Here is a 16822-nt window from a genome sequence, read left to right on the forward strand (position 1 = left end):
TTAACATAAGAAAAACTTTTTATTTTATCCTTTTATAGAAATTCAGTTTATTGAAATTGACCTCACTTATATTTTTCTATAAGCCTTTTTAATCAAGTCAGTGTATAGATTTCCATAGAAATTTAGAAGAAATGAAATATTACAAAATTATAAGTCATAGGATATAACTGTTTCTCTCCTATGCAGTTTTTTTCCCTTAAAAGTTGTATGTAGGCTCTGCATCTGTGTTTGCTCACCACTGTATCCCCACTGCCCTGGGCTCAGTTCATATTTGTTGAATGAAAGATTTTCCAAAGGTATAGACAGGACAGAGACACTGAAATCATAATGCATTTAGATCTGGATCACTTTTTATTCCCTGATACCTTAAAGTCTTTCCCAAGCAAGCCTCACATCAGGGCATTCTGTCTTATCTCTAAGACCCTGGTGTTCTCTGTCTTTTCCTACTTGCAACTGGCTTCTTACCCTAAAGTCTCTATGTGTCCTTCTGACACACTATTTCTCCCACTTGTCACCAGCATTAATAAATTCCCTACAGTGTCACTGAGGTGCTGTGTTAGAGGGGCGTGGTATGTGTGTGATAATGCAGCTTCTAAATATTATCAGTAGACTTCAAGAGAACATCAAACTGCCTAGATTTTCTTTTTATCTAGGCGGGTTTTAGAAAACATCAGTTTTTATTTTTGCTATTGTAACAGTCTGTATCTACTGAACTAGAGTTAACTTTGTAAAGATCTTTTATTCATATATTCAACAAATATTTATATATTAATGTCTATGTTCTAGTCACTGTTCTGAGCACTGACTTAGAACACTGAATTTTACTGTTTTAAGTATAAGATTCATTGGAATTAAGTACATTCACAGTGTTGTGCAGCCAACACCTCCAGAACTTTTTAATCTTCTCCAACAGAAACTCAATACAAATTAAACAGTGACACCCTATCCCCCCGACTCCTAGCCCCTCATGCCTGTATTGACATCTCTATGAATGTGCCTATTTTGAATACTTCATACATATATAAATAGAATCATGCAATAATATTACCTTTCAGTCTGACTTATTTCACATGGCATAATGTTTTCATCCATGTTGTATCCTGTGCCAGTATTTCATTAAAATAATTTATTCCTTTATAAGGCTGGATAATATTCCATTGTATGGATATGCCACATTTTGTTTATTTTTTGATGAACATGTGTCTGTCTTTTGGCTATTGTAAACCATACTGCTGTGAAGATTGGTATTATCATATTTTTGATTATAGCCATCCTAGTGGGTTTTAGGTAGTTACTTGTGGTTTCGACTTGCATTTCCCTGATGACTAATGTTGTCAAACATTTTTTTCACGTGCTTTTGTGTGTGTCTTCTTTGAAGAAATATCTATTCAAATCCTTTGCCCATCTCTAACGGAGAAGGCAATGGCACCCCACTCCAGTACTCTTGCCTGGAAAATCCCATGGACGGAGGAGCCTGGTAGGCACTGAGGGTCGGACACGACTGAGCGACTTCACTTTCACTTTTCACTTTCATGCATTGGAGAAGGAAATGGCAACCCACTCCAGTGTTCTTGCCTGGAGAATCCCAGGGACGGGGGAGCCTGGTGGGCTGCCGTCTATGGGGTCACACAGAGTCGGACACAACTGAAGTGACTTAGCAGCAGCAGCAGCCCATCTCTAAACTGGATTATCGTATTTTTATTATTGAGGAGTAAATTCTTTTTATATTCTGGGTAATACCCCTTTATCAGATACATGCTTTGTAAAGAGGATTTTTTAAAGTCCATTGTTTTGTTTAAAGTAGTAGTAGTAGTACAGGTATGATTACTGTTAATATTTAGTACATTTCCTGTCATTTTTTTCTGGGCATATACATGTATATTTTAAATAAGTGAAATTATCCTCAGTATTTTACTTCACCCCTTGCTCTTGACTTACTATCATATCGTGAGCATTTTGACAGAATATAAGGTTTCTTGACATTTTAAAAAATCCTATGTGGCTATTTCATGTCAGGTTCTAGGATCAGAGCTGGGACTATAAAACAAGCTATTGGCAGTGTCTCCTCTGAAGAAATTGTACCTTGCTTGGTGAGAAGGCACATCAGTAGTTACAAACGCAAATGATACTTGTGAAGACCCCAAAGTGCTGTATGTGCACAGAGCAGGGACCCCTAGTCCACTGCAGAGGGGACTGGGAAAGCCTTCTTGGAACAGGTTCAAATGGGGCTCACTCTTGAGTTTGATCTGAGTTGGAAGGAAATTGCAGCAGAGGAACCGGATGGGCCAGCGTGTAGAGGCAGACGATTTTGTGGTGTGTTCCAAGGGCCGCGTGGAGCTGATGTTCCCACAGTTTGGTGTGGGTGTTGGGGAGGTTAGGATGAAGCAGCTGGCCGAGGCAGCAAGGGTGTGACCGGAAAGGCCTTGGTGGTCAGTGAGGGGGAGTGTGGATTTTGTCCTTGTGTCAGTGGGGTCCTGTAGCAGAACTGCAGTGAGGCCAAGGCTGTGAGCTCTCTGTTTGCCACAGAGCAGGAAGGGTCTGAGGAGCACTGTGGGAGAGGCAGGATGTGACAGAAAGAGAACCCCTTGAAGGCTCTGGGAATGAGGCAGGGTCAGAGGAAAAGCCAGGGAAGGACCTCCCTCCTGGGTAGAGCTGGTCAGGAATAACCCTTGGGAGCCTCCAGAACTCACTTCAAAAGGAGAGGGGAGCCAGAGTACAGAGGCCCCAGCTCTACCAGTGAGAAGGCCCAAGTTGCTCACCCGCCTCTTCTCTGGAACTTTAGCCACTGAGTCTGTTGGCCCAGGGAGGGCCATACAGTGCTGCCAAAGGCTCAAGAGCCGTGACTGTCTTCCTTCAGAAAACATACAGTCTGTGTATGATTTCAAGAGTTACAGCCCTAGGAAGCCTGTCCTTGGATTCCAGATTAAGAACCCTGGTCCTCAGAATACTATTTTCCCTTGTTGCTAACTTCCAACTTGGCTAAATAACGTTCATAGAAAAATGAAGAAATGAGGGTTTTAGCCCTCGTAACTATTATTTGTAATTTTAGTAGTGATAGATAATTGAGGGGTTTTTTTGTTGTTGTTGTTGTTTACTGTCGTGCTGGTTTGTTTCCGAAGGGTGTAATTTGATTTCTCTTGTTTATTTGTTGGATAAACATAAACTAATAAAAGATTCTTATTTTCTCTTTCATTTTATTAGGAGTGATCAGCATTCCAGTTTTTCAAGGTCAAAGGATACTCATGTTGATGAATTCCAAAAACCTACATCTTTTGAAAAATCAAATTTTAGAAAATTTATTCAGAAACCTTGCTCGGTAAGATTGTATTCCCAACTTTTTTATTTTTGTATGTTCCATTTTCCTTCTCACATGTATCTTTAGGTACATGGACCACCAATGTTTTTCATGTTTGTAATTGTTTATTAATAAGTGTTATGATTCTGTTGTTCAGTGTTAAGATTCTGTTAAGGCTTATAGTTATTATGACCAAAGAAATGATCATCTCATTTGATTTAGCAGGATTTTACTGCATGTATTGTAGAACTAGGTTCCTTAAATTTTTTGTAACAATTTTATTAAGGCTTATTTTACATACCATTAAATTCACCCAGGGAAGGCATACAATTTAATGATCTTTTATTAATTTACCAATATGTGTGCCATCACCATAATCCAGTTTTAGAACATTTTCATCACCCTTATTAGATCCCTCAAGCCTGTTTATTCCTTGTTCCCACCCCCAGCTAACAACTAATCTACTTTCTGTTTTTAAAGATATGCTTTTTCAAAGGGCACCTCACAGAATGGCAGCTGCCTTCCATAAGAGCAAGCAGGTGACAGCTAGAAAGATGGAAGCAGTGTCTATTTGTAACCTAATCTCAGAAGTGATATCCCATCACTTCAACCATACTCCATTTGTAAGAAGCAAGTCACTAGATAGAGCCCATATTCAAAGGCAGTAGCATAGGGGCCTGGATACTGGACTCTGGGGATGATTTGGAGCCTCATCAGAAGCCGCCTGGTATAGTCTTCCCACTGGCCCCTTCATGTACAGAATACGCCTCCTCGCTCTCAAGGTCCCCCACAGTCTCATCTCATTACATGTGTCTTTTTGCACTTATTCAAATATATAGACTTAGTATAAACTCAAGATGACTACTAGGAAAAGGATTTTATATGACTTTTCTTAAACTGGGGAGAGAGATAAAGATGTGAAAGAGGAAAATTTGTGAAAAGTAGACTCCATAGCAAATGGAATAAATAGAAGGTTATAAGACTATTGATTATGGAAAAAGAAATCCATCTTCAGAATGGGCCCATCTTCTATGTTCCCATCAAAGGCTTCAAGTTCTTTGTAGTTGCAGTCTTAATACTCTGCCTTCTGGAGAGGGAAATGGCAACCACTCTAGTATTCTTGCCTGGGAAATCCCATGGACAGAGGAATCTGGTGGGCTACAGTCCATGGTGTTGCGAAAGAGTCAGACACAACTCAGTGACTAAATAACAACTATAAACATTAAAGCAACTCCTAAAATAAAACAAAAAATGTATTGATAATAAGTGGAAAAATAGAGAATATAAAAATCACACACACTCTACACACACACACACACACACACACACACACACACTCTCTGCTTTCTGATACTTTCTTAGTCATGGCAGGAGCATCTACTTAAAGCAGGAGCCTGAGTCAGCAACAACTGCTTCATACAACACTGAGAATTTATGTTCTTGGTCAGTGGGAACTTTAGCAATTCCTAGTAATAATGAGTTTGTTTCTCTTCTGGATGCCTTGAGTAAATACTAGATTTACAGTCCCCTTTTCTAAAAGTCACAGACTGTGTTAATGCAAAAGTGTGTATTTTGTTAACGATTCTCACATTCATGAATTAAACTAGTCCTTCACAAACTAGCATAGGTTACATAAAGGAAGATGTGTGTATGTTCGTACAGCTAAGCTACATGTTCTGTGTTCTTAATCCCATGCATTTAAAAATGTATATTTTGGGGGCCTTCCTGGCTGTCCAGTGATTAAGACTGCACTTCCAGTGTAGGGGGGTGCGGGTTTGATCCCTGGTCAGGGAACTAAGATCTTACATGCCATGGGGCACAGCCAAAAAAAAATTGTGTATTTTTTTAATGTTGAACTTTTAAAAATAAAATTTAAAATATATTAACCCATACTAATAACTTTTTTCATGCAGAGTGATACTATGCAGAAAAAAGATGTCATTACTCACAGACCATTTGTTGAGGAAAACAATCAAAATACAAGAGGCTTTAGAAGACCTTTTAAGGTAGAGTGCTATTTTCCATCTAATTCCTGCTTTAGGTTTTTGCTTTAGAACATAATGTTCTAAGTGCTAGTAAATTAAAAGTTCTTTATGTGATTTTTGAAGTAATAGCTTTAGTATTTCTGGATTATAGTTAACTGTAATCAGTTTCATGATGACCCCTTTCCTCAGAATTTGATTTTCAAATATATTTTACCAGTGGAACCCTTTTTCAGATATTACATGGAAACTCAAATACATAAAACAGATCTAGATGGAGTGGCTCTAGGTGGAGAGGCAGACAAGATCCTGCCCCTTTACCTCTAAGATGTAATCGCATAGTTATAGAACCTTCTCCAGGATTCACCGATTAAGAAACCCTGCCCTTAGACACACAACCCTCACAGGTCTTCCAGATCATCAGAGAAAGTCTCTGGTCCCACATGCTTTGTTAAAACATATTTCATCACATTACAATTACTTGTACAGCTATGTCTGATGTCAGTGTTACTTTTAATCAACTGACATGTTTGTTTTTCAGGAACAATTCATGCCTCAAACATGGAATAAGAATTATAGTGCAAAGTATTATATTTCTCTCTCCTTGCTTTCAGAAGTTGGGGTGCTTTTAAAATCCATTTTGACTGAATTTTGATAAATCCTTTTTTCATATTTTTTCCACTCAACAGTGTCTCTTTCCCCTCCCCTAAAAAAGAAAAGAACCTGAGGTTTTTTTGGTGAAAGTAGCAGGCAGTTTGTCTAGAGCAGTTAGCTCACTAGGAGGAAGTTAGTATGACCAGAAAGGTAGTATAAATGATCTCCAGACCATAGACTAGGAGTGTACTTGAGTGATCTTCTGTTAATACCTTGGCTTCCTAAGTCAAAATTTCTAGATGTCAAATTTTTTTCAGTGGGAGTAACACAATTTGTAGCCATTGCCTAGATAAAATTTTTAACTAATGGTTCATGTACCTAAAAGCATGTGTGACATTAGGTTTTCAAAAATAAAAAATAGGGGACTTCACTGGTGGCCTAGTGGCTAAGACTCCACGCTCCCAATGCAGGGGACCCGAGTTCAATCCCTGGTCAGGGACCTAGATCCCATATGCTGCAACTAAGAATTCTCGTGCCACAACTAAAGATTCCACATGCTGCAACTAAAAAGATCCCACATGCCATAATTAAAAGAACCTGCTTGCCAGCAACAAAGAGTGAAGATCCCGTATGCTGCGACTGAGACCCAGCACAGCCAAATAAATAAATATTAAAAGATAATAGCTAGGGCCATAGAATATATAAACATGTTTCATACCATCTTTTAATCTGTTGAGCAATGAGGTATAAAACTAAAAATGTAATGTCTGCATAACTCAGAGACAGTGTAGGAAGACTTTCAGATTTAAGTGTTTCCTACATGTTGCACTTCTCATTGGTCATATGTACTTGATTGTAGTAATTCTTCTAAGACTTGTAAGATCTTTTTCCTGTTATCCATTCTCCTTAAGGGAAAATTCTTTAACATTAAAAGGAGATGAAATAATCCTTCCTAAGAAAAGGAGCTATTTCATTAAAATTTACTTTTTACAAAAATTGGACTAATTCAGAGTCAGATAGTAATTACCTTATTAGATGTGTAAAAATGGGAATGTAAATCACAAGATTAGCTCTGATGTATCAAGTTATAATTCTGTTTCACCTGAAATTGTTTGTAGCCTTAAGAAAATAATAGGCCTGGCATAAATACTTTTTAATAAACTATTCTTCATTATGCATAATGTACCCATTTGTGAAATCATCGCAGAAAGAGGAATCTACTTAATTTTAAAAATTACTCCTTTGTAAGATACCAGTTGTATATTTCCCACATGAGACATACAAATACTCATTGTCCTCTATGTCTGTTGTAATACTGGACAGTATACAGGCCAGGAAATGTCTTGTTAAGCATAGCTCTTATCTTGGAAATATGTGCAGTAGTGGGATTTTTATGGTAAAGAAAGATTGACTCAAAATTACTGACAAGGATAAAGTTAAGAGAGTTTTTGATTCTCAAGTAGATGTTGATACTTCCTCCACCCATTTGGGATTTGATATATTTCACTATGAATCAGAACAATAATTCTGAAGTTTTTAAAGTTGTGTTTTTCTTAGTATGATAAATTTCAAGAATTTAAAAATTTAACTTAGTAGTTTAAAATATTCATTTTATATAAAATATTTTTAAAATTATTACTACAAAATGAACTAAGAAGTTAATTTGAGGAAAACATACTTTATTACTATCATTAACCTTTTCCCTTTAAATACCTGTAATACCTAGAATTAAGGGCAGCCTAAGTTCCAGACCTTTTGCCCTTTCTTATACTAATAAAGTAGATTTGGAAGCTGTAGTTTTAACATTTAATTATTTTTTTCCTTTACAGACCAACTTTAGAGGTGGCAGATTTCATTTCCAACATAAATCAGACCTAGTACAGAAGAGCTTGTACATTCAGGCTAAATATCAGCGTTTACGGTTCGCTGGTCCAAGGGGATTTATCACTAATAAATTCAGAGAAAGATTACTGAGGGGAAAAAAGGTTAGTTGGATTATTATCATTTAAAAATGTTGAGTGACTTTAGAACTCCTAAAGTATCTATGTTTAATAGATAAATTCAGGTTTTTAAATTAAATTTTGACCTAAGAAGCAGCCTACGTATCAAAGTCTTTATTGCATGATAGTTGAAGAAAAACTTAAAGGAATAATGGTAAAAGATTTGTGAGACCACTTAATTTTAAAATGCCTTGGCTATTATACCTCAAATACTTTAAATATGCCAGCTGTTTGAACAGTTTAGAATTTCTGTCCTATGGTTAATCTTTGAAATGGAAATTTGGGTAAAGACTTAGTATCTGATACATTTTAGCCTAAAACAATGTGAATTTTCTAAGTACCAAAAAATATTGAATTGACTACATAAAAATGGCATATAATTACAAAATACACTAACTTTTCTTTTTCCCCATTCATTTGTTTTTTTGTGATAAAATACATATAACAAAATTTGCCATTTTAACCATTTTTATACAATTCAGTGGCACTACTTATATTCACAGCACTGTGCAACCATCATTACTATATGCTAACTCTTACTATTAATAAAAAGTTTCACTACTTGATAATTTGGATTGTATACTCTTTAGTTGTGGATTGATTTTATTTAAACTTGCCATTTTGGCATTTGAAAATGCAGCATGCTGCTGCTGCTAAGTCGCTTCAGTCGTGTCCGACTCTGTGTGACCCCATAGACGGCAGCCCGCCAGGCTCCCCCGTCCCTGGGATTCGCCAGGCAAGAACACTGGAGTGGGTTGCCACTTCTGTCTCCAATGCATGAAAGTGAAAAGTGAAAGTGAAGTCGCTCAGTCGTCTCCGACTCTTCGCGACCCCCATGGACTGCAGCCTACCAGGCTCCTCCATCCATGGGATTTTCCAGGCAAGAGTACTGGAGTGGGGTGCCCTATATAAAAATAACTTTTGCAAATATTTGAAATGAGAACAATAGCATTTTACTGTTATGTGAGGCATGTTTGTCAATTTTTGACTCGTTTTTGTTAATTATTTGGGGCTAATATTTTCTTTTGAGAAGTAGATGTATATCTAATGTTACTATCAAATAATCTAGTTGTAGCTTTATAAATTTTCTAACCTTCAGTGTTCCCATAAATATTCATGCTGGTAAAGCCTTTACACTGAGCTTACTTAGTGATTTTAGTAAAACTTATTTTTCAAAATAAGTAGACCAGTAGAATGGAGTTAACAATTGTTTTTTTATTGAAGTTTTCGAGTTGAATAGAATATCTTCTGTAACTTCTCCCACCCTTCAATTTTAACTGACTACCTTAAAAGGTTTTTAATTTCACTGTGTCTGTCACTCTTAGTGTTATGAAAGCTATCTCTTGTTTAAAAATGTGAGAGTGACTGAAGTCATTTTCCCCTTTCAAACACTTCCCATATGTTGGATCAAGGTGCTGCTTCTCTTCCTGTCTCATGTGACAAGTTTCTTTGCAGCAGATCTTCTAGGCATGCGTCCCCAGTCAAAGGTGGCAGCCTGGCTGTTCTCAGGGAAGCTGGTCATTGATCCCCACTCGAGAAGGAAGGCTGAGGCAAGCCTTTTCCTCAATTGCAAGGTTGGGTTTCATGTACATAGCATGTGTTTGTCTTTTGTTAGCTCTGTGCAGAACTTTGAGTGTTAGCTTCAATTAGTTCCATTTTTACCTGTGTTTTTTAGATGATTTTGGGCTCCTGAGTGCTCACTTGACTGTTTGCCTCAGCCTGCAGTGTCTGTATGCTCAGTGAATTTGCCCCATTTCCTCATCCTTTTCTTTGCCTCAGCTTGTTTCACTCCTGCTGGCCACCCTGTTCTTCCAGACCACATTGCCTGCCAGCTTTACTTAATAGCCTGTAGAAACCAGATATCAAGCCTTCATCTTAGGACATAACAAGTTTGTCCTGGAAAGAGCCACAACCTGCTATGGGTCTCCAATCTTTAGGGATTAGGCTTTTTGTATTATCTAGGATATAGTGGTTGTAGTTAGGGTCCCAGGCAGATCGTGGCTTTACCTTCTTCTTGCATTTCACTGCCAACTGAGTGCTTTAGAAGTTGTCCCCATACACTAGATTTTTTAATAAAACAGTGTCTACTACTCTTTTTCTCGGGCCTACCATTCTGGGTACTACTTCAAAGATGTTTGTTTAGTAGCTACTTTGACATGAGCTTTTCTAGCCTGGCTACTGTCAATGCCTGCAAGTCATAGCCAGACTTTGTATCAATTTTTGTTTGAACTTATGTCCACCTCTCTGAGCATGGCATGAAATCAAGCACCCTACTATTAGCATCCTTCTTGACAGTTGGGCTCCACACTCTCCTGAACTTTAGGGAAAGGAATGAGGCATCACAAACTGCTCTGTTTCTGTCAGGGTCTGAACTAAGGTACTTAAGACTAACTTCGCCTTAGGGATGTCCTAGTAATATAGTGCTACTCTGGAATCCCACTCCATAGTACCAACTGGTAGTGTAGACCTAGTCTTCCATTTTACCTTGACTTTCATGCCCTACAGAAAAGAAGTGAAGTCCTGGAGTCTTTGATTTCTTCCAGTGTTGCTTCATCCCAAGCTTTAGCATTGGGGGTGGGGGGGGGTACTTTGAAGCTCCTGCCCTGGAGAGAAACCTTAGTCCAGGCAGCATCTGTACCCTGCTTTGGCTTTTTTGACCTACTAAGCAGTTCATTATTTTCATTATTAGACCACCAGCTAGGTTAAGGATGCTTGGTTAATTAATTAATCTAGGTGTCCTGGAGCTTCTTGATTCTGAAATTAGATATGATCCAATGTGTTCACATATGCCTCAAAGTCCACCAGGAAGGTTTACAGTGATCTTGTCTGGATTCCTCACTTTCCGACCATGTTGAATTGTCGAGGCTGATCATTCATAGCTTGACGTTCTTATCATGTTCATCTGTAGTACAGTCTGGTTACTGTGCCATCAGACATGTGCTTCTTGTGTCCAGTACCAAACAGTTTCAGGGAGGAGTAGGGGAGATCCTTGATGTGCTCCTAATATATTTTGTCCATTTACCAGAACTGTCATGGCTTCCCTAAACTACTTTAGCTTCCTAGCTGCCTACAAAGTAGTGAGATTCCAAGGCAGTGTTAGGAACATGCAAAACTAAAATGCTTCCTCCTCATTCATCATGCACTTGTCATATTAACCCAATTCTGGCACCCAAATTCCATTTTATTATGTTTCCTTTGTCTTGGATTCTGTGCTTGGGCTAGAAGATGAGGAGATAGGAGAAGTGTCTGTTACCCCCTGGAAAGAGACTTTTATTCACTGTCATTCATAAGTGCCCCCATGAAATATTCTCTGCTCATCATAAAAAGTTTCCAGAAACTCTTGAGGGTCTGTCTGACTATGTACCAGAGTAGGACGGAGAAGCTATTCAGAATTCATGAAGCCCCCTCTGGGAACATTGCCTCTGAAAAACTGCATTTGGTCAGGAAAACATGCAGCTCCTCAGCGTCCTAGACTCCAGGAGTCCCCAGGTACCTGTCAGCTCAGTGCCTACCAGAGCTCTTCTGAAAATGGATAGGAAGAGGGGAAGGAGAGAGCAGAAAGAAACACTGTGGGGAGGAAGCTAGAGACTGAGATTCATGGGTTTGGGGGTTGGAAAAAAACACAGGGGTCATGAGGTACAAAGATAGAGCAGGAACCAAGATCAGATGAATCAACAAGAACCTATTATGCTCCTGCTGTATCCCTCGAGTTGAAGGATGCTGGGGCACAAAAGAAGTAATGATTGTGATGGTTGCACAACTCTGTGAATACACTAAAAACCATTGATTGTATTTTTAAATGGGTGAACTATATGGTATGTGAATTATATCTCAAGATGTTAAAAGTAAAATCACACTTGCTCTTCTCCCCAGACCACTGATTTCTCCTCAGGGTCCATAGCTCTCACAGCTAGCCAGCCAGGCTAGAAACTTGTCCTCCTCACCCTCCTAATTCTTTGACTACAATTGTCCCAGGTGTTCCTATTTAACTCATCTATTGTTCCAATTCACTGCATGTCATTCCACTCTGTGGATGTCTTATTTACTTCAGTGTTTTTCAAACTTCTTTTGCTTACATACCCTAAAAGTACAAAAAATTATCTACCTCCCTGTACATTTTTAGGTTGGTATCTAATACGTTTTTATCATAATTTTAATTTGTTATATAGGATATAATTTATGGCATATTATAAATAGAGAATCTTAAGTAAAATTGTTACATCATCATTTTAAATCTCTTTGGTGAACCTACACACCACAGGAATTCGATAACTAGCATCCATTTTTTAAAATATGCAGACTTTTTTTACCTTGAATTTGGATCCCATTTTCCCCATAGACTTTTAACTTTGAAAGTCTTTTAGTGCTCAGCAAATAAAATTTGACAGATAATATTAATAGATTTCTATGACTATTAGTTTGGATTGAATTAATAATATAGTTGATCACAATATTATAAATATATTACAGATTTTGTTAAGTAGTGATTAAACAAAAGTTTTATTGGAAATGCATTTCTCTTTTCAATTAGTTTGTGTGTTCATAGATAAATATTACTTATTACTAGTAGAGTGTATAGGATAATATTGTTCAATTATCGATTCTAATGTATTTTTTCTTTTTGTAGATATAAGTCCTGAGAAAACTTGTTTATAGGATTGTATAGCTGGAAATGAAAGGACTTTTATTATAGCAGTGCCACTCAGTTCTTTGGACTCACTCTCAATTATAGGCCAGAAAATCACTTAGTGATCTGTCATCAAAAAGTATTTGAATATTCTTTTACTGACAGGTTGATTTTGTCCTCCTACAATTAAAATAAGGCAAAAAAATGGAAAGCATCTGACTTGCAGAAGTATGATCTTTATTACTAGCTACTAGGGTTGATTCTGGAGAAGGCAATGGCAACCCACTCCAGTACTCTTGCCTGGAAAATCCCATGGGCAGAGGAGCCTGGTAGACTGCAGTCCATGGGGTCTCGAAGAGTCGGACACAACTGAGTGACTTCACTTTCACTTTTCACTTTCATGCATTGGAGGAGGAAATGGCAACTCACTCCAGTGTTCTTGCCTGGAGAATCCCAGGGACGGGGGAGCCTGGTGCGCTGCTGTCTGTGGGGTCGCACAGAGTCGGACATGACTGAAGCGACTTAGCAGCAGCAGCAGGGTTGATTCACTTTCTTTACACCATCACCAGTATTTCCAGGTGCCCCTTTTTTGGGGGAGGGGCCCCAGGTAATGCAAAGTACTAAGATTCAGGATAAGAAGGTGTATCTTTCTAGTATAAAAGTATATCTTTCTAGTATAAAAAGGAAGGGAATCAGCCTTAACCCATTGTACAGGCAGATTAATTATGGAAAGCAAGCATTGAGCATTTGAAGGTCTGGAAATTAATCCCCTCCAAACTATCTGTATCCACATACACTCTGGAAAATCATCATATACCCCTAAGAGTATGTGTTACCCCAGTTTGATGATTGCTGACTTACTTAACCATGCCTCTGTTGATGACTTAAAAAAGTTAAAGTCACTCAGTCATGTCCCACTCTTTGTGACCCCATGGACTATATACAGTCACATGGAATTCTCCAGGCAAGAATACCGGAATGGGTATAGCTGTTTTCTTTCCAGGGAATCTTCCCCACCTAGGAGTCGAACCCAGGTCTCCTGCATTGCAGGCGCAGGATGCATTGTTGCTGTTGATGACTTAGGGATAGTTTACAGGTTTTTTCTTCTGTAAAGCAACTGAGCACATTGACATTTTGGTATCTTGCCATGGCTTCATTTTTCCTCATTTTTGTTTTCACCAAAAGCACATGAAAAGGCCTGTTTACCTATGCCTAGCTAGCACGCCACATTATTAATCTCTATTACCCGTTGTCAGTCTAATAGCAGAAAATAGTTCTCATATGCCTTTCTTCAGTTACTAATGATGTGAACATATTTTTTATGTGTTACTGGTCATTTGTATTTCTTCCCTCAGTTTCTTTATTTCTGTGCTCTACCAGTGTTTCTGTTGAGGGTTGGTACTTTTTCTTACTGCTTTGTGGGAGCTTTTGATTTACTGAGGGCATTAACCTGTCACGCATTTTGCTGCTATTTATTTTATATTTGTCGGCTTTTGTGTGTGTGTGTGTGTGTGTGAAATTTTTTTTTCTTTTTTATTTTATTTTATTTTTTAACTTTACAATATTGTATTGGTTTTGCCATATATCAACATGAATTAGCTTTTATGGTGGCTTTTACATTACCGACCTGGTAAATTTTCATGAATCTATCAGGTTAATCCTGTATCTTTTAGATTTCATATCATGTTTGTGCTTATAAAAAAATACCTTACTGTGTTTCCTTTAAGTAGTTTTATGGTTAATTTTTTCAATATATAAATACTTGTTCCTTTTAGAATTTGTCTTTATGAAACAATATAAGGTCAGGATCTAATTTTTTTCCCAATGGATGGTCAGTTTTTCTAACACTGCTTATTGAGTAGTTTGTCCTCCCCTCCCCAACTAGAAATGCCACCTTTGCTGTGTGTTGCATTCTTAGGTATTCCAGGGCTTTTCAGGGAATCTTTAGAGCCTCCAACTTGCTCTCTCACCTCCTGTGATTTGTTTATTCTGTCCCTTTGCTAGTAACACAGTTAATTGTCCCAAAACACAGCCTGAGTCATATCACTCTTGTGCAAACATCTTCCAAGGATTCTGTTGCCTATTAAAAAAAAGAGACCAGACTTGTTAGCCAGGTCCAGCTCTAAGCTGCCTTTCTAACCACATTTTCCCATGTGCCCTCTGTTTTTTGGAGCATAATATGTTTCATGTATTTTTATCTTTATTCATGCCGGTCTCTTGACTAGAAATTGCCTCCAGATCCCCATTCTTTTCTTATTAAACCCCCTCTTTCCTTTTAAGATCCACTGTAAAGTCTTATGAAAGCCCCCTCTTTAGCTCTTGCTTCATTTGGTCTCTAACCGTTGCTTCTTACCTTTCTATTTCCCCAAATAGTTGATCAACTCCTTGAGGATAGAGGGAACCTCATTAGTGTCATGTCTCCCCCTACTACCTTTCATAGTAGTCTGTCTTTTAAAATGCTTGTTGAATGGAATCTAATCACAACACAGACAAACACATACATATACACATCTATAGCTCTAAAAAGTTAGTGTACAGCAGCAGTTGTGTCAGGGATCCCGAGAACCACCCCAGGTTCAGTGATTCACTAGGAGGAATCAGAGGATGCAGCCTGTGGCGACACTGGTAGCTGTGATGTTCAGCGGATGCCGCACAGCACAGTCAGCACAGAGAGGTGCACAGACGAAGTTCAGAGGACAGTGGGTGCAGGTTTTCAAGAGTCCCATCCCAGTGGAGTCACACAGGATGTGCCTGAGACCCCGAACAGTGAGCTGTTAAGGGGCACGCGTGAAATGTTGCCAAGCAGGGAATCTCGGTAGAGACTCAGGGCCCAATGGTGGTCATGTAGGTAGCCCCCGCCAGGCACATACCACATTCCAGACTCTGAGCTAGAAAGCAGATGTTCAGCATAGACCATGTTGTTTGCACAATTTATGCACTCATCGATGGTGAGAACTTCCCGAAATCTAAGTTCTTAGATGCCAGCCAAAGGCCAGCTTTATAAGCAGGCCTTTCAGAGGATAGCAGTCAGGTATGCTATGTTCACTCTTTTCTGCACAGCCACATTTTTGAAGAGCTTGTTTCCACAGGTGGAAGTGCCTGGAGAGAGGTGGGAAAGATCAGGATGTTAGAAATGGTCAGGGAGTATATGCTAAGTATTGTGATTTCTACTGTCTTTACCGAGGAGGGAAGTTGTAAGCTGAGCCTTGGAGAGCAGGACTTAGAAGCAGTACAGCCAAAGATCCATTTTTGTCAGTAGAATGTAGAGTTGGATAGAGACAGGGGTATGCAAATTATAGAGGACCTGGAAATCTGGGTAGAAAAGAGAGGACATGAGGTGGTAGCAGTAGAACGTCTTCCTAGACTGAGAAGGAGAAAACTGTCTGAGGCTGAGGGCTTGGTGGGCAGGTTCCAGGAGGAGGCAAAATGGAGGAAGACCAAAAAGGAAATACTTGCAGTGACACAAGTGTCAGGTTATGAACACCTCGACGAGGGTGGTTCATCTAGGTCTAACTAACTCATATGTCTAGTTCAGCATTCTACTTAACATAGGTTTTCAAATAATTGGAAGAATGTAGGGATCAATCTGAGAGTGAGTGTAGAAGAAGCCATGTCAGGGGTGAAGGTGATGCAGAATAATTACACATTTTTACAAACAAAATGTTTAAGTTGAAGTTTTTCAGAATTATTACAGTTAATGTTTATTTTTAAAGTTGTTAGTAGGCAACAGATAGTTTATTTGAAGATCAATGTAAATGCTATTTATATTATATAATGAGTAAAGAAATAGGATACAGTGAACTCTGGCTCTATTTAAAGGAATGATGTTGACAAAAATATATATGTATGTATTTTGAACATTTCATTAATCAAAATAGAAAGAATTTTCATCAGTACTGTTTTTGTTTGGAATTAGACGTTTCCATACAAATATAAGTGCCAAAAAATAAATAAACTTTTAAATTTTTTTCAGTTTTAATAATATAAGATCCTAGTTAAAAGGTAAGGCTATATGTATTAATAAGTTTTTTAATGTCCCAGAAAAACATGCCATTCTACCATTTTTGCTCTTTTATTAATTGCATGGTCCTGTGTCCAGTTTGTGGTTGGTAATTTAATATTTTGCATAGCATCACAGTATAGAATTCACATTTGTTAAGTCATAGTCTTATTGTTATTGTGAATTCCTTTTCCTGTGTTTATTGAAACCATACATCTTCGTACAATGTAGGTAACCATCCAAAAGCAAGAAAGCTTTAACCCCTCTAATAGCTTTCTCTGCTGTTATCAGTTAAGCTAGAAGAGTCCATATAGTTTTAGAATT

General features: G+C 38.2%; 1 protein-coding gene across 11 annotated transcripts in view; it reads left to right on the forward strand.

The window, feature by feature from the left end:
* Positions 1–16822, forward strand: part of BCLAF3 (BCLAF1 and THRAP3 family member 3) — a 55802-nt gene that overhangs the window by 37476 nt on the left and 1504 nt on the right. For 8 of the 11 annotated variants that reach the window (XM_055562895.1, XM_055562894.1, XM_055562898.1 and 5 more), the window contains 3 exons: positions 3202–3316; positions 5209–5301; positions 7701–7856. In XM_055562895.1, the coding sequence (XP_055418870.1) occupies positions 3202–3316; positions 5209–5301; positions 7701–7856 (364 nt within the window). Of the gene's footprint in view, positions 1–3201; positions 3317–5208; positions 5302–7700; positions 7857–16471; positions 16501–16822 lie in introns of all 11 variants that reach the window. The other 3 variants (XM_055562900.1, XM_055562902.1, XM_055562903.1) reach the window with 3 other exon arrangements.

Source organism: Bubalus kerabau, chromosome X (assembly GCF_029407905.1).
Source record: "Bubalus kerabau isolate K-KA32 ecotype Philippines breed swamp buffalo chromosome X, PCC_UOA_SB_1v2, whole genome shotgun sequence".
Taxonomy (NCBI): domain Eukaryota; kingdom Metazoa; phylum Chordata; class Mammalia; order Artiodactyla; family Bovidae; genus Bubalus; species Bubalus kerabau.